Source organism: Lucilia cuprina, chromosome 4 (genome assembly GCF_022045245.1).
Source record: "Lucilia cuprina isolate Lc7/37 chromosome 4, ASM2204524v1, whole genome shotgun sequence".
Lineage (NCBI taxonomy): Eukaryota > Metazoa > Arthropoda > Insecta > Diptera > Calliphoridae > Lucilia > Lucilia cuprina.
Genome location: NC_060952.1, coordinates 75,445,539 through 75,469,558, shown reverse-complemented (window position 1 = coordinate 75,469,558; position 24,020 = coordinate 75,445,539). Strand labels below are relative to the sequence as shown.

General features: G+C 29.9%; 4 protein-coding genes across 6 annotated transcripts in view; 2 read left to right on the top strand and 2 right to left on the bottom strand.

Annotated features, from left to right (window-relative positions):
* Positions 1–3,252, bottom strand: part of LOC111677900 (hypoxia-inducible factor prolyl hydroxylase) — a 30,298-nt gene extending 27,046 nt beyond the window's left edge. The window contains exon 1 of the mRNA XM_046949211.1: positions 1,083–3,252. Coding sequence (XP_046805167.1) covers positions 1,083–2,083 — 1,001 coding nt within the window. The 5' untranslated portion in view covers positions 2,084–3,252. The remainder of the gene's footprint in view (positions 1–1,082) is intronic.
* A 394-nt stretch (positions 3,253–3,646) lies between these two features.
* LOC111682901 (enolase-phosphatase E1) lies at positions 3,647–4,703 on the top strand. The gene is made up of 4 exons (XM_023444896.2): positions 3,647–3,816; positions 3,881–4,161; positions 4,214–4,470; positions 4,540–4,703. The coding sequence occupies exons 1-4, from the start codon at positions 3,745–3,747 to the stop codon at positions 4,674–4,676; spliced, it is 747 nt and encodes a 248-aa protein (XP_023300664.1). The 5' UTR covers positions 3,647–3,744; the 3' UTR covers positions 4,677–4,703.
* Positions 4,704–4,835: 132 nt separating this feature from the next.
* On the bottom strand, positions 4,836–7,395 carry LOC111682904. The gene is made up of 7 exons (XM_023444899.2): positions 7,130–7,395; positions 6,726–7,074; positions 6,488–6,667; positions 6,203–6,427; positions 5,965–6,130; positions 5,732–5,910; positions 4,836–5,668 (listed from the first exon to the last, which is right to left on the bottom strand). Exons 1-7 carry the CDS (start codon positions 7,371–7,373, stop codon positions 5,068–5,070), a joined length of 1,944 nt encoding a protein of 647 aa, XP_023300667.2. The 5' UTR covers positions 7,374–7,395; the 3' UTR covers positions 4,836–5,067.
* A 1,069-nt stretch (positions 7,396–8,464) lies between these two features.
* Positions 8,465–24,020, top strand: part of LOC111682905 (putative cysteine proteinase CG12163) — a 51,413-nt gene continuing 35,857 nt past the window's right edge. For 2 of the 3 annotated variants that reach the window (XM_023444901.2, XM_023444900.2), the window contains exon 1: positions 8,465–8,858. In XM_023444901.2, coding sequence (XP_023300669.2) covers positions 8,775–8,858 — 84 coding nt within the window. In that variant the 5' untranslated portion in view covers positions 8,465–8,774. The remainder of the gene's footprint in view (positions 8,859–24,020) is intronic. The other variant, XM_023444902.2, reaches the window with a different exon arrangement.

Below are 24,020 nucleotides of genomic sequence, written 5' to 3'. Positions count from 1 at the left end.
GTCTAGTCTATAATCTAGTCTATAGTCTAGTCTATAGTCTAGTCTATAGTCTAGTCTATAGTCTAGTCTATAGTCTAGTCTATAGTCTAGTCTATAGTATAGTCTATAATCTAATCTATAGTCTACTGTATAATCTAGTCTATAGTCTACTGTATAATCTAGTCTATAGTTTAGTTTATAGTCCAGTCTATAGTATAGTCTATAGTCTATTCTATAGTTTAGCCAATAGTCTAATCTATATTATAGTATATAGTTTAGTCTAATCTATATTCTATAGTCTAGTCTATAGTCCAGTTTATAGTCTAGTAAAATGTCTCTATTATAGTGTGTAAAGAACTATACATTATTTTAATTTAAAAAATTGCATTTGTTTTTTTAGTTTTTGTATTGTGTCTATTAAATAAAAAAAAAAACAAATATTGTATATTCGATAGGAAATAATAAAAGGTTTATAAAAATCGCTGAACCATATAATGTGGTCTTTTCGAAATGATTGTCTAGCTATCATCAATCTATAGATGTGTCTGACTTTATTAGTTAAAAGGGCAAAATAATATAATTGCGAACATAAATTATTAAATAAAGGCAGACAATACGTCTTAAATATTAAATAAATAATTTTATAATATTTAAAGAAAAAAATCAACGACAAGCAATAAAGTGTCAATTAGATTTCAACCATATTTAATTATGGTGAATTAATAATTAATTTTGTATGATTTTTCTTTCATTATGAATGTTTCAAGTAATAGTTTTTAAATATTACATTAATATATGTTAACTGATATGCATTTATTCAAAATATATTAGAAACGTAATATAATCCAGATGATAGTTATCTAAATTTTTAATAAGTTTTTAATGCTAAGAAATTAGCTAAAGAAAATGTTGCATACTTTTAGGCATAACTTTAAACTATTGAAAATAGTTTATTTTTAAATTTTATCACTAAAACAATTTCAGATGTCGAATAATATACCAAATAGAAAAACTCTTCATGAAGGAAAGACTTCGAGACTTTAGAGCAACTTATTTAAAAAATAACAAGGAATTTATAACAAATTCAAAAATCCTTCACTTACTTGGCATTTTCGAAAAGATTCTCATCGACAACGGCAGCACCAATTTGATAGCTGGAACTTTTTTCATGTTGATTAATTAAATAGTTGCTAAGTTGAGGAACAGGATATTGAAGCGAAGTTTGGGGCTGAGGCATATACCCTGGTTGCTGTGGCTGCTGATGAACAGGCATTTGCTGAAGATTTTTATTTGACTGTTGTTGTTGATCAAGTATAGGAGGAGGTGGGGTATAAGTTGTTCCCACTAAAGTGTCACTCTGATTATTAAATTGACTTTGCTCTAATTGACTTAGTAACGTTTGGTCTAATTGTCCTTTATCTAATTGTGTAGGCATAGTATGATAATAGTAGTTATTGTCATTGTATGGCTGAATGCCGAGTCCGTAAGAAGGATCTAAAGGATTTGGTGGCATAATATTATGCATTTGATCGGTAGTAGTGGAATTAGCATCAATATTACCCATATACTCAGAACTATTTGAATTCTGTGTCACAGTTTCGGCTTTACTATTAAGAATTTCATTTTCATGAGTGCCAAGCACAAAGGAGCCGTCAAGTTGTTTGGATTTAAAATTTTGTTGCTGTTGATGCAGATTGTCATTGGCAGGTGTGAAAGGGTAGTTTGAAGACCAACTTGAGGTTAAAGATGTTGAGCTGTTGCAGGAATTTGAGTGGGCATTAATATTTATGGCACCACAGCCATTGGTTAGCTGCTGCAGGCGATTGTTTATTTGTCTTTGTTTGGCCAACGCACGACATTCTTGCTTATGTGTAGGCCAGTCTAGATGCTGATGATCTGTGGAGCAATAGTAGATGGCTTTGCATTTGGCACAACGTAAAAGTTTTTGTGTTGTACCACAAATACTACACTGTGGCGGTTGTGGCTGTTGTTGCTGCTGCTGCTGCAACATTTGTGTAGTTGTCTGCTGTTGCTGATAGACTTTGCTAGAGGCAGGGGGTAGTGGCGGTATTTGCGGCACCAAAAACACTTGTTGAGAATCCATATGCTAGTCTCTTTTTTGTTTCGGCTATTTTTAGCTATTTATGTCTACTCTATAAATGAGTCACTTGTCTAGATTTTTGAATTCTAAGTGTTTCGGTAGCTAGTTGTTTTCCTTCTCAAGACTCTGGTTACAATTTACCATGAAATGTCCTTGTATTGCCCTTTCTCATAATTAGGTTAGTTTGTTGTTGTTGACTCGGTGGTGTTCACACTATTTACAATTTTCAACAAAATGAAAAAGATGATAAAATGAGAAAAATAATGCTGACTGACATTTGTTCAAGAAAAATTAAATACACCAAGTGTATGTGGTGTGTGTTTGTGTGGTGGCGTCAAGTTCCTCCACCCGCTCTGGTTTAGTTTTGATACGTATGATTATTTTTTTGTTGTTGTTGTTTTTGTTGCCGTTGTTCTTTTCTTATCTGTTTGTCAGATTAACCTTGACAGGGGACTGGCGGTCAATTAGGGAATACAATATGTACTAGTTGTGTATTATATTATTATTGTTGTTTTATTATAGTTGTAAGTAAATTATTATTAATTCTCTTCTTCTAAAGATTGACTGTTATTGTAAGAATTTTTAGCGAAAATTACAAATATTTATGCAGCTGCTTTATCAAGTTTAAATTTGTAATGGAAACTAGTTTTTTCCAAAAAAAATCTATAGGGCGTTTTTAGAAAACAACTTTTCTTAATTGATTTTTATTTATTTACTTAAAAATACACCAACAATTTGATTTATTGCAATTTTAAATGAATAAGCACTTTTGATTTCATTCTTGCAAATTTACAGAGTACAAGTACTTTCTGCTCTTTTGTTGTATTAATTACCTATCTTTAATAATTTTATTCTTTCTGTAGACTTTTGTTATTATTGCATTTGTTTATTATTCTATTTGTTTTTATTATTTATTTTTTTCTCCTTTTGCAATCGTTTCTCATTGGAAACCACTAGAATTTTAAACTTTTTTGTTTAACTTAAAACTTAAACACACTTTTAATCACGTTTGTTGCTGTTCCTGTTAATTATGCAGTTGTTATTGTAATGGCAATCGATTTTTCTATGAATTTTTTAATTTAGCTATAAATTTTGCACATTAATTGCAAATGTATTTTATAAAAAAATTGAATTGTTAAAAAACTTTCACGTACTTCTTTATTTTCACTTAAAAGTTGTCAATTTAAACGTCATATTTGTCAAATTGACAAATATTTTAAAACGAGTCTCGTTTGAGAGCAAGAAATTGAGCGTATTTAAGTGTCGTTAATAAAAGGAAATAATTATATTAAATAAAACAGCTTAAATTTATAAAGAGTCTTTTAAGCTTCTTTAATAATTTTAAAAATAACAGGTTGTTAGCAATAATATTTTTGTAGATACTTTAAGACATCCAATACCAAACAATAAAAATGAAATTGTTTTAAAAGATCCTATTTGTTATGTATAAAAAGTCTCCAAAAGTCTTTATTTTCAAAAACGCTAATTTGTCTTTTATTTTTTGTTTGGGAGCAATAATCTCTTTGTTTACATACAACAGCTGTTAAGGCGTTTTTACACTCTATACAGATATGTAGCTACGCTCCGGCAAATTTCTTATCAGTTTTTTTTTTTACAATTAGGTTTTGAAATAATTACATTTATTAAGCAAACCAAAAGAAAAAATGTGTGAATTCTCTGTAAAAATAATACTTACAGATATTGAGGGCACCACCACCTCTATTAGTTTTGTTAAGGTAACTTTATTTAATGCTTAAAACAAGGCAAATAACTCATGCAAGATTTTTCTCTTTCCAACAGGACACTTTATTTCCCTTTGCCAAAGAACACACTGAAAGATATCTACAAGGAACATGTGAAACTTTAGAAACTCAAAATATAATAAAAGATTTAAAGAATTTATCACAATATGAGGAATTTTTAAAGGAAACAAACACTACACCAGCCAAAGAAGTGGACATCAAAGTTTTAAGTCAATTTGTTAATTATTTAATAGATAAAGACTTAAAATTAGGACCACTTAAAACGCTGCAAGGATATGTATGGGCGGAGGGCTATAAAAGTGGTAACATCAAAGGACAGTAAGTATTGAATAACTTTTGCTAACAAACAATTGCTAATTATTTAATATAGTGTTTATGCAGATGTTCCCGGCGCTTTTAAACTTTGGCATGAAGCTGGTGTGCGGTTAGCCATCTATTCCAGCGGCAGCATTAAGGCTCAACAACTTTTATTTGGTCAAACAGAATTGGGTAATCTTTTACCTTATATAACAGCACATTTTGATACCACCAGTGGCCATAAACAGGAAAAACAATCATATATTAATATAGCTCAATCATTAAAGGTTGATCCCCATGATATATTATTCTTAACCGATATAGTGAAAGGTATTTTAACGCAATTTCTAATAAAATATAATTTTTCTTATATTTTTTTAACATTTATTTTTATTACAGAGGCTGAGGCAGCCCGTTTGGCTGGTTATCAAACTGCTATTCTATCTAGGCCCGGTAATGGTCCTTTAACTGATGATGATAAATCTCAATTTACCATTATAAATGATTTTGAATCTCTTAAAATTAAGGCTAAATAAAAAAGAACACAATTTTTGTTAAGAATATTAAGTTTTTGACAAGTTTTATAAAATTTTGGGTGATAACCTTATGTTCTGTATAAAGTTGGGTGGTAAGTTTATTTATTTACCGTTTAATCATATGTACGATCTTATCTCTAAAACCCCCCAAAGAATTAAGCAGACATAGTTTTGTAATTCGAGCTAAAATTATATAAAATCTTTACGGCATCAGAGCTTTAAAAGACGAAATTATATTAAGAATTAAAACAAATTTTCTACCTGGTAAGCAATTTGGAAGTGAAAATTGACAAATTGAATCTATTGACACTTCACTGTCGACTGATTACAAGTTCTTTTTTGAATTGTTTGTAATGCTTTTAGAAAACTTTATTGTTCAGTTTAATTTTAACTACAAAAAAGCTCTATCCAAACTCGACAACTCATCGCCACTATCTAATTCAACTTTACCAAAATTTCCCTCACTTTTGTAAGATTTCTCCTCATGTCTTTGCATACGACTGGAATTTCTTTTCATTTGAGATTTTAGCGATTGTTGAGTATTTGTACTGTGATTTGAATTGCGGGACTGAGATTTAGTGCCATCGCCACCATAAATTTTACGTAAAGTATTTAATTTTTGCGCCATGCTAGCTCGTGATTCCGTTTGTACTCTATAGGTATTTGTAGCGGTATCAAGGGTATCGCCATCCATAGTTAATGATGATGTTAGAAACCCGGTGCGTCTACAACTAAGACTACGTGATGTATGCTTTTTACGTCTGCTACGCTGTTGATTCGATTGACACATATGACGTCGCCCCTCTTTTTGACATGCATGTGAAAGTTTACCCACATGAGGACCCCAATAGGTGGGACCCTCCAGCAGTAGTGGTGCCGATTTGACACGTTGACGCATTAATTCCATATTGAGTTCATATTCACGTTGCTGAAGTGCTTGTTCGGCTTTACGTGTAGCCAAACGTAGTTGCAGTATCTCCTTGTGTGTTTCACTGGGGAGTTTATATCAAAAGTATTTTAATTTATTGAAAAAAGTTTAATTAATTTCTACTCACTTGAAGGATAACGTTTTCCAGGCTGGAGTTTTTCTAACTTCCCAATCGAATTGTGGTGTTGAGTCGTGATAGGTACAATTGTTTTTAAGTTCTTTAACTTTTTTCTTAGAACTTTCCACTCTTAAAGTGGCAGCTAGATTGGGACGCGCCACAGGATGCACTGGCGAGGGTGTAGAATGCTGGAAAGTTTTTATAATCATAATAATCCTTCATATTCATATCTATTCAGTTACCTTAATAGAACCCTCCTTTTTTGAATTCGAATCCAAATCGAATATTGTAAAAGGCATTTTATATTCCTCTTTTTTATTCGATTTTTGTTTTGATTTCTTTTTGCCTTGCAAACGATCACTAGACTGATCGGTGGAGTTTGGTGAATTAACAATAATTTTAGGTATTCTAGAGAAATAAGAAATATATTTTATATATTGAAATCGTTCAAAAAGATTAGTATTAATCAACTATATACACCCCGTAGTCTCTGATTTGGACTTCTCCACAAAGTAATTACTTAAATTTGTGGGATCTTGCAGTCCAGCAGTATCTCCTTTAAAAGATAAATGTTCCAGAGTTTTATTCTTCATTCTTAATTCTATAAGTTCAGCGGGTTCAGTTATCGAGTGTAAATCATTAAATGATAACGATTTACGTAAACGTTCTCGTAATTGGGAGGTAAAGTTAGAACGTACAGGTACTCTGCAAAATGAAAAACAAAGTTTAAACCAGGTTTTCATAACAAACTATTTATGGATTTACTTTTCCGAAATTTTCTCATTATCCCCTTGCGGTTTACAAAATACATCTTTGGTAGAGTTTTTTGTAAAGGAGCGGGATTCATTGCGATTTAAAGAACTCAGCGAACGTTTAAATTCCGCCTCAAATTCTTTTAAAGAGTTTTTAAAACATTCTACTTCTTGCTCTAAATCCTGTTTAGAACTGTAAACAAAAATTTGAATTAATAAAATTAATATAAATTTAATTTTAAAACTCTTACCTTTTACAAAGTGAACTTTGGCGCGGTTTTGTTACTACCGATTCTGGACAATTCTCTTGTTTTTGTTTATTTAGGAAATCTTGTATAAAATCGGATTCCTGGACTTCCTCACATTTTATAGCACTTTGTTTGCCATTCGATTTTTTCTTCTTTTTAGTTTTTTTACACTTTTTACTGCGACTTCCAGCCAATTGACTATTGGACGTTAAGGAAGTTGAGGTAGTGGTACTGCATCGATCTTCTGAACTCAAGCAACTGGTTTTTACTTTTAATTCACGACAAGTTGATCTCAAAGTATCCAAAGTGGAATAAAACTCCTCTCCACTTAAATGATGTAAATCTCTGTAATCTTTTAAAACCATAATATAAAAAAATCTACCAGAATATATTCGTTATATACAAACCTGGTATACTATCATACAATTTCGCCAAGGATCTAATACCACCACAAGACCATTTAGTACCTCTTTCCACCGAACTACAGTGTTTTCTCATATCCTCAGGATTTGAACAAGTATTTGGTGTTGCTGTTGAACGTCCCAAATATAATTTGGGTCTGCTGTAGGTGGGTGCCGGACAATTGCTGCAAGGATCTATAGGTACTTTTAAACAGTTTGTCAAATAGGCTCTACCAATATGAGAAGACATTTTTATTGTTACTTTTTAATGAAATATTCGAAGGCAACTTTGCGAATTGTTATTCCTTGTTGAATGTTCCTAAATTTTATTTTTTCCTTTTGCTTTATCAATATTTGGTTTGGTTGCCAAGGACAACAGTTGTTATTGTTTACCCAAATTGAAAATATATTATTCTATCTGAATTTTGTTGTGGTATTACATTCGCATTGTTAATGTTTTTTAAATAATTTTTTTGTGGATGAAATGCTTCATGACTCCTGTAATTGAAATCCATTAATCAATTAACTCGTAATTATTTTCAAAGAAATTAAAAAAACCATTCGAGTATCCCGACTCTGTTCGCACATGTTGACACAAAATCCTGATTAAGTAAATCATTATTGTTATGCCTCATTCCTAACAGGTTTAAGGATAGATAGTTCGATAGATCTATAGTCTAGTCTATAGTCTAGTCTATAGTCTAGTCTATAGTCTAGTCTATAGTCTAGTCTATAGTCTAGTCTATAGTCTAGTCTATAGTCTAGTCTATAGTCTAGTCTATAGTCTAGTCTATAGTCTAGTCTATTGTCTAGTCTATAGTCTAGTCTATAGTCTAGTCTATAGTATAGTCTATAGTCTAGTCTATAGTCTAGTCTATAGTCTAGCCTATAATCTAGTCTGTAGTCTATTCTATAGTCTAGTCTATAATCTAGTCTATAGGCTAGTCTATAGTCTAGTCTGCAGTCTAGTCTATAGTCTAATCTAAACCATAATCTAGTCTATATTCTGGTCAATAGTCTAGTTTAGTCTATAGTATAGATTATAGTCCGTAGTCGATTCCCTCCTTACGGAAATCAGTTTCCAAATATTGTTTGATTTTTTATTTGGTAACACATTTGGGAATCTTATATCACGTCTTTCCAAATAGCGGTGACATCTAGTGTTGATACTTCAAACTTCTAAAGCAGAAGCATTTAGTTTCCGGTTCAAAAATCCGCTAATCGGTAATTTTCTTTTAAACACAACTTCCAAATAAGCAAAAATGCTTATTTTTTGACACTTGTTTTAACATTCCTTTCGCGACAACAGAAACTTGTAAATTATTCAGTGAATTTGTTGTCAGTTGTTTTGTGATTTCCAGCTGGTGAGTTCAGCAATTGCGGACCAGCGAAGAAAAAAGTGATTTTAAAAAGTGTGAAAATATTAAACATAATTAACTTTTTTTTAATAATAAATTGTGCGATCAGACAAAAAAACAAAGAAAATAATTAGTGACAAAGCAATTTTACACATCTTTTCACTTTCTTTAAGCAAACGTGTTAATTGTTAGCGAACACGTAACGAAAAAAAAACATAAATTACGAAAGTTTTAAGGAAACTATTATATTTATAAAAGTTTAACAAAAAAATCCCTTAAAAGAAATAAACAAAATGCGTTTCTACGCAGTTGGCGCAACAGTTGCGCTGCTCTTAATAATACAAGCAGCTGCTGGACAAGAGGCCAATAATGTTGAGGTAAGTTGTTAATTATTTTAAGGGATCATAGACTAATAAATACTGGTGCATTTTATTTGTATAATAACTAAATGCTAATTAGTTAATAAAATGTATTCCCTAAACATGCCTGCTAATGCTTTAACTAAACAAATAAAATTTGCAAATAATAATAATAATAAACACCATACAACAAACTCGAGGTTGATGTCATTTTAATTTATTTATTATTTTTAACAAACAACAACAAGAAAAATACATTAAATCTGGAATGAGGAAAGATGTGTGTGTGTGTGAGTGTCTGTGCGCGCAAATAATTGTGTGAGCAAATATATATATTTATTGTTATTTTGGAAATTTCACTGATTGGTGAATCTGTTGTGATTACTAATAACAATGCAGCTGATTTGTGTTATTTCAGTTCTAAGAATTTAAATCAACTCTAAATCTCATTTGAAAAGTAATTGGCCGCAGACATTTCACACATTAAATATTAATATGTACTTGAGTTTTATAGCTTTTTTCTATTTATAATAATTTACGTTTTTACTTTTTTCCATTTATTTACATTTTCAATTTGCAAATAATCATCATCAAAAGTTTTCTTTCTTTCTTTGTTTTGCATTTGAGGTTATGTTTTTTACTTTATTTTGCTGTTGTTTTTTAATTTTGTTGTTATTATTTCAATTTGTTTGCTTTTTTTCACTTTAGTTGAAATATGTAAACAAAACAAATTCTATTTTCTTATCTTTTCCTCCAGCTAGAATAATCAAGTACTTAAGACATTTTGTTTGATTATTACGTTGTCTTTGTTTAGTGAATTTTTCTCCGCTATTATTGTTGTTTTTCAAAAGTGTTCTTTTTATCGTTTTGAAAAATGCTATTGGAGATATATAGTATCAAAAATGAGACATTTTTTAAATATCATAATTTAGTGTGTCACTAGTTAGTTTATCATATTTTTCACTCTATAGTTAAAGTAAATAGGTATCTTAAGTTTTATCATAACGTTTGTTAAATGAGTAAAACAAATAGTTCTTTAAAGACCAATCTTTTAGGTGAAGGGTCAGGGATTAAAATTAACCCTTGAAAGTTGTTTTCAATTACTCAATTAGTTAATTTGATTTGCAGTTTAAGCTTTCTATAGAGTTGGTTAAAACTTGAGCAAGAAATGCAAAAGTGTAAACAGCTGTTGCAAAAAATTAATAAAACTTTTACTAAAATAGACATTGATTTATGGATTAGTATAAATTACAGGGTCTAGACAATATATATTTTTGTTTTAAATTTAAACCATTAATTTTCATATTATATTTACAATTGTCTTCTTCTTTTTTTATAAAATATGCATTGTTTTGATAACAAACAGTGACGTTTTCTTTTGTTTTGTATGGCAACTCTGCGTAGTTTAATTTTGAACACAAAAACATCTAAGAGGATTAAAATCAGAATTAATTTATTTTTAGTTTAATTAATCTAATTATTAATTGGCATTTGATTCCCAATTCAAAAACCCGTTCTAAAAGTTTAATTATATTTCGAATTTCTACTTGAGAATTTCTAAATTTAGAGTAAATACTTACATGGGTAAACATTTTTATTACATGTTAACATTTGGTGAATGTTCCTGTGTTACAATATTCTCCACATTCAACTAAACTTAGGCATGTTCTTACTAAGGTGACTTCTCCTTTTGTTTGGGTTACCTTAAAATATATTTATATTCCTTGTCATCAACATATAAAGAATCTCTCTTCATCTGCCAAAACGCCGGGTTCTGTAGCAAAACTCTTGAATATCGCCTAGATTATGCTAGTTGTAACGACTTTATCTCTGTTCATAACTTCTTATTCCCGAATCAGTTTTCCACAGTCTCTTGTTATTAATAGTCGACTATTCTTCATGGTAGTACATAGTTAAGTTAGGTCTATAGGAGATTGTATCTACAGCAAATCTGAAGAAATACACCACTTTCGGGCCTGTTGTGCTCTTTGTTTTATGGAAAATGTTTGTTGGTAACAAGAAATATTGACTGAATGATCAGTAACTCAGTTTCCTGGACGTAATTCTGAAGAATTTTTCATTTAGTGTCCGTGAGATATTTCATATTCAGAAAAATATCACGAGCAGGCTTGTCGCCCTGCTCTCGTTAGGGTTGTTGTTGGCTGTAACTGGATGTTCTTCCTTGGGGAAAAAACTTCCGGTTGATAAAGCTGTTGCTGAGTTGACAATCTTTAGCCGATTGAGAATTGGGTCGTTCCGGAGAGGAGATCCAATTGTCGTGGGAACGCCTTGTTAGGGTCTCTGGGCGTTGATACAGCTGTTTGCTGAGTTAACAATCGATTGAGAATCTAAAAATATCTATTTTTAAAATTTTTTATTTGGAATTGTATTATAAAACTAATAAATATACCTAATTACAATTATTTTCGTTATTTAAACAATAAGCATTAAATTCCTCCCACTTTAACTTGATATAAGTACTAAGGTACTCGTATCTATAATGACAACTTCAATATGACACTAACGGTATAAGAAAGAAATATGATGATTGACTTGTTAGATTTCAATACACATTATACGTATGTCAGTGACAGAAGGTCAATTACCTATTAAAAATATCTCTATGACTACTCAATATTTTGTATTTATTAAGTGAAATGTAATTTTAGCAAAGAATTATGTTTTAGATTAAAATATTTGCTGCCAGACATTATGCCTGCCTCATAGCAATTTGAGGTGGACATTTTATCTGTCTATGACATTTCATCTTAAATCTTAATAAATATTTCTAAAAATGTGTAAAAATATCTAAAATATACCAAAAAAAATATTATATGTAGACATTAGAAAATCTCTTTTTTTATTGTTTGATATATTTAAAAGATTTGAAATTTAACTAAATATGCATTTATATGCAATATTTATCTTATAATATTTTAAAGTAGAACAAAAATTCTGTTGTTAAGTTTCTTTGTTTAGTTTGTTTTTCAGTTTCTTTTTTCTTCTTATCGATATATTTTTATCAAATTTCTATTCTATTGTTTCAATCAAGTATGAATTTTTATGGTCAATTTTATTTTTGTGTAAAAGCTTTTGTTGGATTATAACGTTTAACTTTTTTATTATGTCATAATAAAATGTCACTTGTACATCTATTTTTATACAATTTTTTATTTCATTTCTTTGTTCTTCTTCTTAATCTTATATTCAATTTTGCATATAATTTCTATGCTAAACTATGTCTTATATTATATTTATAAACAATTGAATTAGGATTTTTTAGAGTGTTCTTTTACATTTGAAATGCCCTACAGCGATAAGTGTAGACATTTTGCATAGTTCCCCAATTATTTAAGAATAGAATTCGCTTTTCTATTTCTTTCCGATTTGGAAGATGGAGGGAAGAGAACGATACATTGTTCGGATTTAATCACCCCTACTGTCAATCAACATTTTACGTGAAATATGTTCCCTTTTCACTTTTTTCGTTCACTAACATTTTTGTCGTGAAAAAAATTCCCCTGTTGTGAATTTTGTAAATATTGAACAGCTGTTCGATTTAAAATCAACTATTGTGAATGAAAATATTTACAATAAGTTCATAATAGCAATTTTCTCTTCGAGGGAAATGAAAATTTGAAGAGAACAAAATTTTCACTTCTATTGGCGATAGGGGTGAATCTTTCATTAAATGACTATTCTAGGAGTTGTCTTATTGAAGATGTAAAGAAAACGATTGAATATATGTATTTCTCCGAGTTTGTACTACTTGGTCAAGAATCAGGAATGGACTATAGAAAATTTTACGATCTAATTAATCTGTCACATTGAGATGATTCGATTTTTTGATTTACATAAATATATTCTGATGATTGAGTGGAGAATTAATTTGTTTCGAATATCGAAATGTAAGCAGAGTACTCCTTGATTAGAAATTGGTTGACATCGAAAAGAAATTGGTCCTAGATGGTAAAAAGAAACAGCCTGTAAACTGAACTCCAGGACAGGAATCAGTAAGCTATTATTTTGTCTGATCGATAACAATGAACATTTGAGTACCTACTGTTTTTCCGACTATTTTAGAGTTTTTTACTTTTTTCCACTTTTTTAAAATTTTCGACTATTTTTTACTTGTTACTACAATTTTTGTGTTTTCGACTTTTTTTGACTTTTTTCGACTTTTTCCAACTTTTTTCCACATTTTCCGACTTTTCGACTTAGTACGACTTTCTTCGACTTATCGACCTTTTTCGACTTATCGACTTTTTTCAACTTTTCGACATTCAGACTTTTCTACTTTTCGACTTTTATTAACAAAGTCGACTTTTCGACGTTTTTCGCAGACAATAGTCGAGTTATCGAATTTTTTGGAACAAAATAGTCGACTTCGACTTTTCGAATTTTTTCGACAAAAAGTCGATTGTTCGATTATTCGAAAGTCGATTTTATGGACATGAACATGAATATATCTTGTTGGTTTTAGATGAAAACAGCTAAGTAAGTCAACTTGTACAGGTCAACTGCTTCTACTTATAACCTAACTAAAACTAACTAAAAGTCACGAATGCTTAGAGTGTTCCTGATAAAAATCCGATCTACAACAAATGGGATGAAATCTTGTATGTCATTAAGACAGCGTCAAGAAGAAACTGTCTGAGAAATCAAGACATTATAATGTCCGATCTGCAGCAAACTCATTCCTAATGTATTATTCCGACATCTTGCATTATATTATAAGACATCTTGCATTACATTATAAGAGAAGAGTCAGAAAATAAATACACGAAAATGTTATGTTGTCTGATCGATAACAACCTAATTTTCAATCAACCATAACAATTGATATTTGGAACAATTTCTAAGACGACGAAGACATTATGATGCCTGATCGTCAGTAACAAGATCCTTTGACATTGATATGTATTTATAATCTCCGCAATGGATTATTCCTAGATGGTCTAATGATGGAGTGGCAAAAGAACTGTTAAATATTGATATTGACATAACATTTAGCGATAACTCTGATCTGCTTCAAAATGTACAACGGGAATCGTAATTGAAAAGAGATCGATTAATTCCTAAGATGAAGGATTCATTATGTTGTCTGATCATCACTATCATAATCTTTAGATAAGTGAATAATTCTAACATCATAGATGTCTTAGCGATTGTAACAGAAGCAAACTGTTGTAAGGAAGGTCTAAAATGTTTAGAAATTCTTGCAATTGAGGAATCTCAGTGTCCGTAAGATAACAAACTTTTAATTGTATTAAATAGTATCTTTAACCTCTGAACTGATCAATGATCTGTAACTGAGATTGTCTGTAATCGAGGAAGTCATTTCGAGTATTGGATGAGTTCAAATCTTTCATATTTGGTAATTATTACAGTTCATTCTGATACATCTCTGAAGCTGTATAATATATTCCCGAAATTCATTTTGGTAATTGATTCTTCTGGGATTCTATAACTTTACAGGCGCGGAACCACCCCAAAATTTTTAAAACTAAATATAAAAATCTGCGGCTGCCTTAGCATATAGTAATAGTGAGAAGCAAGTAGTACTTCCTACAGTTGTCTATAACAAACATATAGTTCTTTAACTTATTCCAATTTTGAAATTGCATTATCCAGCAGTAACAGCAACAATAATCATTTTGCATTTGTTGCATTTTAATTCTGAATTGCTGTCCTACAATCTCTCTCTTCTCTCTCTATCTTTCCTTATGTTCATTTTATTTTTTATAGAAGTTTTTATCAGTTTTGTTTGTGATTTTTTTTAAGAGCTCGTAAAGAATAATGTTGATGAATTGTTGTAAAATGTTTCAGCAACCGGCAAACAAAATCAACCAACCAACCTATCTACCTACCTACTACTTGTCTATAAATTAAGCTTCATTTAATTCTTGTGATTTTCCATTGTGTTTCTCCACTAGAGGTTGTTGGTTGGTTGGTTGGTTGGATGCAATGGAAACCGTATTTTAATTTAAGTGGTTGTGTTGTTGGTAAAAATGGATCAATGGATGGTTTGATGATGATAGTAAACGGATGGATAGAATGAATGACTCGTTGGATGGATAAATGAATGAATGAATGAATGAATGAATAGTTTGTGGTGTTGTTTAATTGCAATAAAAGTAACATTTACTTTTAATTTTTAACAAAATAATGAAAAAAGACAAAAAGGCATTAAAATGGAAAGTCTTTTTGTTAAATAAAATTTTAATTAAATTTTTGTCATCAAGGCATTTAAAACTTTACATTTTTTTACATTTATATTTAAATCCTGCTTAATTTAAAACACTGTTATTAATTGTTTACAAAGTAAAATGTTAATACATTACTTACATATTTATTTATATGTAATTAATTATGTATAAGTACTTGCATTTTTTTTTTGTAATTGATTGAAACAAAAGATTCAATTAATTTTATTAAAGTACACCATAAGAGCCACTTTATGCAAATACAATGAGAATTAACGTTTGTAAATATTCAATTATATAAATGTTTTGCCTGTATGTGTGTGCGTTTTTTTTTGTAATTACATTTCAAAAGAATTCTATTAATAGGCAATTAAAAAAGTATCAAAGAGAAATAGAACAGCAGGTTATTTGGTGACAAAAAAAAAAAAACAACTTAAAATTAGCTAAAGGATCAATATAAGTTTTTTTACACGTTTGTGGGTTTAATTTAAACATACAGGTATTTTAATAAATTATTGATATGCGATTGTAAAGGTAAAATTAATGAATGTCCAAATGTTCTTGTTGAAAAGAAACAGTCTGATCAAAACAATGCTTTTTGTTGTCTGATCGTTAGCAACCTGATATCCTCATGAAAAGTCAAATCTCTCTTCAAATAACCGCGGTTGTGATAAAAAGACTCCAAACCAAGTCCTATACGATCCAATCTTAAGACAAGTTGACATAGGAATATCGTCGTTATTTTAGGAATACCTTGACTCTACCAGAGTTATTATCAATGTCGTAGCATTTTCACTAAAGCTTTAAATTTCATCGCAAAATCGTTGAAGTCAATCACAAATCCTTTGAATTTGTATTGATAAATCGTTATTAGATAACAGTATTTAAAACGTCTATTTAGGGAATCAGTTTAAGGTAAATTCTGACGCTTTGAATGTCCAAACGTTTTCGTTGAAAAGAAAAAGTCTGATCAGCACTACTTCGTGTTGTCTGATCGTTAGCAGCCTTATATACTCATGAAAAGACAAACCTTTCTTCAAATAACCAGTTTTGATGAGAAAACTCCAAACCAAAACATGTTAGTCCTATACGATCCAATGTTCAGACAAATTGACACAAGAAAAACATTCTTATATTAGGAATATCTTGCTCCAATCGAGTGTCATGATCAGCTTTGGGAAAAAATACTCCCTACAATTAGAAATTGTACAGTGAAATAGCCAGAACGGGATCTGCTTTACATGTTTGGTTTTATCAAAAGCAGTATCCTCCAGTTATTTTTTCGAAGGGCATAAACTACATGGAATAATCTAGACACATTTAGATGGGAGAAGTTATGGTAGCATACTTTCAATGATCAATGTCGAGGACCTAATCTAACTGCTTAAAGAAACAGATTCCTTGGCAATTACTTTATATCCAACTTTGAGATGAGATATCTGAGTCTGGATATCTTAGTAACGTCCTGTGATTACTCAGAGCTCAATCCAATACTATACAATCTATATCTGAGAATTGCAGTGGTTTTGTCAAAACGAAGTTCTTTCGACTCTAATTTTTATCTCATATCTCTTCTCTTTTTTCTCTTGTTTTAAAATTTAAATCTATAGATGTTTCTAGAGTAAGATCGAGTAATCATCGAGTGGAGTTGTACAAGCTGAAACTATATAATTTTAATCTGCATTGAGGTCCAACCCAAGATATCGGATGACATCTGTCTGATTAATCCTAATGAAGTAGGATATGTTAAACAGTTGAATATGTGGTGGGCATTATGAAAACCCGGTCACATGCTTGTCATACATAATAGATGGAACGAACTGGTCCCACGACCAGTAGACCTTGAGCCTTTTGCTCTCTACCGATCTCAGTTGTTCATCTCTTTGCGTTTCTACAATTGTTCAAATTTGATGAATACAAGACTTGGATCCCGAATGAACCTCAACCAACTAACCAGCCAGGACAAATCCTGACGATAACTGACCACCCGTAGAACCAGATTATTTGGTGCACTGGTTAGACCTCAAGCCAAATCAGTCCAAGGCGAAGCCGAGGATACATTTGACATCACTAGTTTATAGTCCCGGCAGACTAGAGGTATTGGTAACACCTCTATTTCCCGGTATTGCAAAAACATCGAGCTGCAGATTTCACCAAGGTAACATGCCCCCGGGGGGGGACCACAAAAAACACGGAATAGAGGGAATAACTGATAGGTTTATTCATTTGTTATTCAACTAAAAACAAGGTAACAACTGCCTAAAAGTTATCTCGCAAAAGTGACTCTTTTAATAGTTAAACAAGCAAAAACCAAATCAATCTCTATAAAGAAATTAACAAATAAATACATTTCTTTAAGAAAAGCTCATCATTAATAAGTTGAAATCATTATGGTATTAAAAACTTCCTGAAAATGTCAGCTCATGTTTATTTCAGATTTTTAGACAATAAAATACTTTTTAGACAAAAAGAACAAAAAAAAACATAAAACTTCTGTAATAACAGGCTCCAACTAAAGTACAATAAAACTATAAATATCTGCAGGAGAGCAACAATTACAGCAGCAGCAGCAGTAGCACACACTGGTCATATAACATTAAATTAGAAATGAACAAAAAAAAACCTTCTCAGAAAGTCCAAATGTACAACTTTCTGCAGTTCAACTCAATTTGTTTCCGTCACATTCGTAAAATACCATAACCAACAAAAATATCCTTCATTCCTTCTAGTATTGCAATACAATCAAACTAAACTAAACTGAAACTAGTAAAAATTCGTCTAACTAAATATATTTATTATAGTTCGTTTTTTTCTCTCTCTCTTCCCCTCTCTTCCTCCCTCTAAAGTTTAACTCAAATGTGTCAAAACCACACGTTTATTATTTGGTTTTTTTGTTCTATTTTTCTTACCAAATTGTTTATATATTGAATATAAACGATTTTTATCATTCGATTTCATTTTTCATTAAGCAAAAATATAGAAACAACAAAAAATCAAAAAAAAAAAAAAAAGCAAAAACACAGGTCAGAAGTGGTGGAATATAATAAAAACCAAATTTAACAAAGAAAATGAATTGTATAAAATAGAAGCAGAAGTTTTTACCATTCGAGAATACAATTGAAATTATATTCACATGAGGTGATGTTCTGTTTTTGTATTTATTCTCTATTCGCACTTTATTTTTGATAAAAAATAACTTTTTTCTGTAGATGTGGTTTATCCACATAATTTTTTTTTAAATAATTTTATTTTTTTAATAAAATAAAAAAAAAAATTTAAAGTTTGGTAGAATAAAATAGTAATCCAAAATTGCAGTCTATATCTTTTAATCATGTATGAATAAATTTTGATTATTGGATCAATGAACTGATGATAGTTCCGCTGGACTATGTCTTCGAAGGTTAAATGAAACACAATGTTCTGAACATTGAAATAGTGAAAATAAAATAAAATGAAGTACTTCCAAAAGAATAACATTTATCACTACTTCAAATGTAGCACTAAGTGAACTTGTTTACCCTCATTGGAAGTGATCTTTATTGACTTCTAAAGAAGCATAAAGAATCCAATATTGTTTAAAATTTAAAGTACAAAAAGCTAATGGATTTATTAAATGCACAATGTGTTTGCGCAAGTTTGCCAGTCTAAATGGTGGCTCAAACTTATAAGGGTTGGGCAAATCAATTTCCATACAAGTCAATTGCTAGAATCGAAACATGCACAGGTTGCACAGTTTACGAGGGTTTTGAACGTTTAAATGAAAACCCTTATTGTATTTTAGAGTTGATTAATGAATTCATGTAATTTATTTATGTTAATATTATAATATATAAAAATTCACTTCCTAATAACTTCCAAAAAAACATAAAAATTACTTCCTCAGAATGACTTCAAATGTAGTAAATTTGGTTTCAAATAAAAAGAACATCCCTCCTATGTCAAGCCTGTGCTAAAATCATAACTAACTCAGATCATTTGCAGTACTTCCATGAAGTAAATTCTACTTCTTTTTCGCTTCTTTGGAAGTTCTTCTTTTGCTGGGTTCTTTTAGATGATAAATGAGCTTTAGATTCGCCAAAAAGACATTCCATGGCTGACTAAAAAAAGGTTAGCCTTAGCAAGAACTAAAGGTCACTTTTAAATATATTACAATAGACCTAAAGCCAAGCACATATCTGAATGCTAACTGGGAAATGATATACTTAAAGGAAAAGATTCAAAACCAAACCATGCCCTATATGGTTCAATGCTTAGACAAGTTTATATAGGGTAAACGTCTTAAAATTTAGAATATGTTGGCCCATCCATGTGTCATCATCAGTGCGATTTAGTCAAAATTTTTTAATTTCATTGCAAACGTCTTAAAACTCAATCACCTATCAGTTAAGGAAACTAAGTATGAAAAACTTTAAAGTCCTTTGAAATTGAATTTTAAATTGTATTGATAAATCGTTACCAGATAAGTAGTATTTAAAACGTCTATTTAGGGAACCACTTCACAGATCATGGACACTTAAAATCCAGCTAGCAATTGGAAGATTGTTCGATTAGTAAACTTTGTCTTTGTTGACTCCTTTAGATGGTCTAAAAGTGATAAATTATTCCGAAATGATCCCGATATATAATTGAAAACTAATTATATCGAAAAAACAATAATCTTAAATTGATCATCCTGGGGTTTAAATATAATAGTTTTCAAAATTATTTCGTGATCATATTTCAAGCAGTTAAAAGATCTAAAATTGTTTTTTATGTTACAGAACAATAACACTTACACTTAGATCATAAATGGATGGATCATAAAAAATTCAAATATGGTTCGAAACTGATTAGAAAAGGCGCTCATAGAAGACTCTTTTATGGTATCATTTTCTAACGACGAATGTATCATTTTATCATGCAGAAGAGTCATAAATAACACGAACGTGGTTAAATTTTTTTAGAAAATGCTAGTTGGGAATGTACGAACATATTCTTATCTTATTCTGATCGCGAATAAAGTTAAAATTTTGTGAATTGTTCCATTTTTTTTCCTCTCTTGTTTTACCAGTGAAAACTTTTTGTCAACAATTCACAATTATTTCTTATGAACACTTCATTATCAATTCATTATTTAATTGATATTCTAAATCTAATACGCTAAAATGAGTTGACCAGCACTGCTTTTTATAAAACCTTATTGTAATCTTAAATTAACTGAGTGTTCACCAATAGATCTTGAATGTTTGGAAACTAACGAAATCTGAAGAATCGAGCTACTATGACCTAATGGAAGCTACCGACGCTTTCTTTTGAGTTCTCCATTTTTTTCAACTGCGAAATTTAAACTTCTAGACAAGAATTTTACAAAATGTACACAGAATCTCTCAGTTTGATCGTGTCTCGTATAAAGCACATTCGGTGACCATCAGACCAGCGCTATCATGTCGTTCTCTGGTAATGCTTATGGATATTCTCCAAAACATTTAATGATCCAGTAATATTGAAAGAAGGATGTATTCTAATTGTTGTGGGTTCTGTTGTGCACTCCTTTATATGGTAGAAAAACTTATCGTAATTATTGAGGCAAGAAATTATCCTCCGATATCCGAGAAACTCAGTTACCTGGATTGAGTTTTTTAGAACTTTCTAATTTTATTTAGTTTTGTCTATCTAAAGGTATAGCAAGTAATACTTAAGTGTATTTACTTTAATGTTCCGCTTGATCATGACCCGTTCCCGGCAATTTCTGTTTGTAGTTTGCGTTCGTGCACGTCCGATATTTCTCTATAATTATGAAATATGTAGAAAAGTTTCTAAAGTAATAAATCACTTAACTAAGTCTGATGGTAAGTGACTCATTTTATTAATTAAAATAAAATGTACAACAATCATAACTAGATCATTCAGATGTTCGAAATATGAAGGAAGACCAAAAACTGTTTTCTGTATTAATGTATTTGTTACTAACAAATCTAAAATGACTTAAAAAAGTATGAAAAAACGGCTAAAATATGATTCAAAGATTACTCTTAAATGATTAGTTTTTCGACTCACAAATCATTCAAAATAGACAAAAAAAAAAAAATAGAACGGAACAGATCAGAAATGGGGCCTTATAAACTACAGTTTAGGTATTGTAGCCGGTAGGGTACTATTTTCTTCTGACAAACGTATCATTTATGATCAGAAAATGAGCGCATATGTGATCATTTCAATCCAGCAGAAGAGTCATAAATGACTTTCATGTGATTTAAAGAAGCAACTGATCAGAAATAAAGCCTTATAAAAGATTGTTTTAGTAGAGTCGCAGGTAGGGTACCATTTTTTCCCTATGATCAGAATATAAACGACTCTAGTGTGATCAAAAATTTCAACAACGACTAAAATATGATTCAAATATTACTCTAAAATGATTAGTTTTTTTTCGACTCACATATCACTCAAAATAGATACAAATACTGTTTTAGTATAGTAGCTGATAAGGTAACACTTTCTCCCGACGAACGTATCATTTATGATCATAAAATGAGCGCATATGTGATCATTTCAATACTGCAGGAGAATCATAAATGATTAGAAATGGAGCCTTATAAAATACTGTTTAGGTATTGTAGACGGTAGGTTACCATTTTCTTCAGACGAACGTCTGATCAGTAAATGAGCGCATATGTGATCATTTCAATTCAGCAGAAGAGTTATAAATGACTCTCATGTGATTAAAAGACGGAATTGATCAGAAGTGGAGCCTTATAAAATATTTGTTTTATTAGAGTCGCAGGTATTGTTCCATTTTTCCCTATGAATGTACCATTTTAGGTCAGAAAATAAGTACATTAAATCGTGCAGAAGAGTCAAAAATGACTCAAATGTGATCAAAAATTAAGAAAAAATGCTAGATAGTGGTTATTCAATGAATTTTTTTGTTTTTTTTCATTTCAATATTCATTAACATTGAATGATTAAATGATCATATAAATTAGTATATTTAGAAAAAACCGATATTTAAATTTTAAACGACCAATTAAAATGAAGACTTAAATAAATTGAAAAACAGAAACTCTACTTTTTAAATAAATTTTTGAAAATTAGAATTACACATTTAACATTTATAATTAAATGAATATGTACAATAATTTTACAAATTAATTTGTTTATAATTTATTTGTTAATAAAAATAAATAGTAAACATTGAGGCAGGTCAACAAGTCAAAGTGTGTATGTATGTAATGTTTATAAATATTTTAATATATTTTTTTATTTCGAATTTAATTTATAAGTTTATTTCTTTTGGTTGAATTGCTCTTTTTTTGTTCAAACGGTATTAATTAAACTGTTTTTTATTTCTTTCGAATGACAAAATTTCAAATTTGCATATTTATATTTTTATTATTTTAAAGTTTTTTTTTATATATACAGTTTATTATACTAAATAAATAAACATAAATTTTGTATAAATTTCTATTTATATATGCAATAGAGTATATAATTATAAAGTTCTTTTGCTAAAAAAAAAAATAAATGAAGAAAAAAAATATAGATTTTTATTATTTTCCAGCAATAAACAAACTGGTATCATTATTTACCTTACGGAAGCTTCTGACAATTTCTATAGAAATCATAGGAAGTGTTCATGACAGACACGTTTATTTTTTAGTTTTTTTTTTATTTTTTCTTGATTTTTTTGCTATTTTATGTTTATTTGATTTCATTAGTCATTCGTAAATGTTTAAAAAACAATGACAACGGCCGCTGAGTTAAATGGCAACATCTTTAATTTATACATTTTTTTATTATTATCGTATAAAGTACTTCATTAGGGATTTCCTTTTCTTGAAAACCAGGTTTAAAAAGTTTTCTTTAAATTTTTTTTAAAGATGTTTATTAGTCGGATAACAAAGTTGCACGTGCATAGTTTAAGCATTATAACCACGCCACGCCTTCTTTTGCTCCCTATTAAAGTCGAAAATATTCATTTTACTACTAAAGTTAATCGTATAAAATTTAAGCACTTTTGCTTTCAAACTACCATAGATATACGAATTTTCGTATTTACTTTATATGGGAGGTGCCACGCCCACATTATAAATACATTCTTTAGAAACTTAGTAGTTACTTTATCAATAATTTTTCTTTGAGATTATCTATTCTCAAAAGCTTAACATGACAACAAGTCCTTTGAAGCACTTCCTTTTCTCATCTTTTGAGTTTTTTTCTTCGGTATCATTTCCTATATTCATTTAAATCCATTCTGCCAATAACATATATACTATAGTTGGACGCATAAATCTCAACGCAAAGAACCCTAAATCCAAGTATATTGTAGTTTATATGACAGCAATTGTACGATTTACGAACAAAAGCAAATATCATTCTATTGTATTAGTCATCATCTACGTTTATTTACTATTAATAAGGAATATTTCAAATCAACGTTCAATACTAAAACAATGCAATTTATAGGAATAATTTTAAAGAAATGAAACGAATGAAAATTATGTTATTTATTTAATAAAAATACTTTTATACATATAAAAAAATTTGAATATAATGCTATTTTAAACTTTAAGCGTCAATCTTTAGGTGAACGATTAGCGATTAGATTAAAATTAATCCTTGAATGTTGAGTTTTAAGAACTCAATTAGTTAATTTTGTTTGATGGAGCTGATTTAATCAATAGTTTAATCTATAGTCTAGTATATAGTCTAGCATGTAGTCTAGTCTATTATGTAGTATGAAGTCTAGTCTATATTCTAGTCTATATTCTAGTCTATATTCTAGTCTATATTCTAGTCTATATTCTAGTCTATATTCTAGTCTATAGTCTAGTCTATAGTCTAGTCTATAGTCTACTCTATAGTTTAGTCTATAGTTTAGTCTATAGTTTAGTCTATAGTCTAGTCTATAGTCTAGTCTATAGTTTAGTCTATAATCTAGTCTATAGTCTAGTCTATAGTCTAGTCTATAGTCTAGTCTATAGTCTAGTCTATAGTC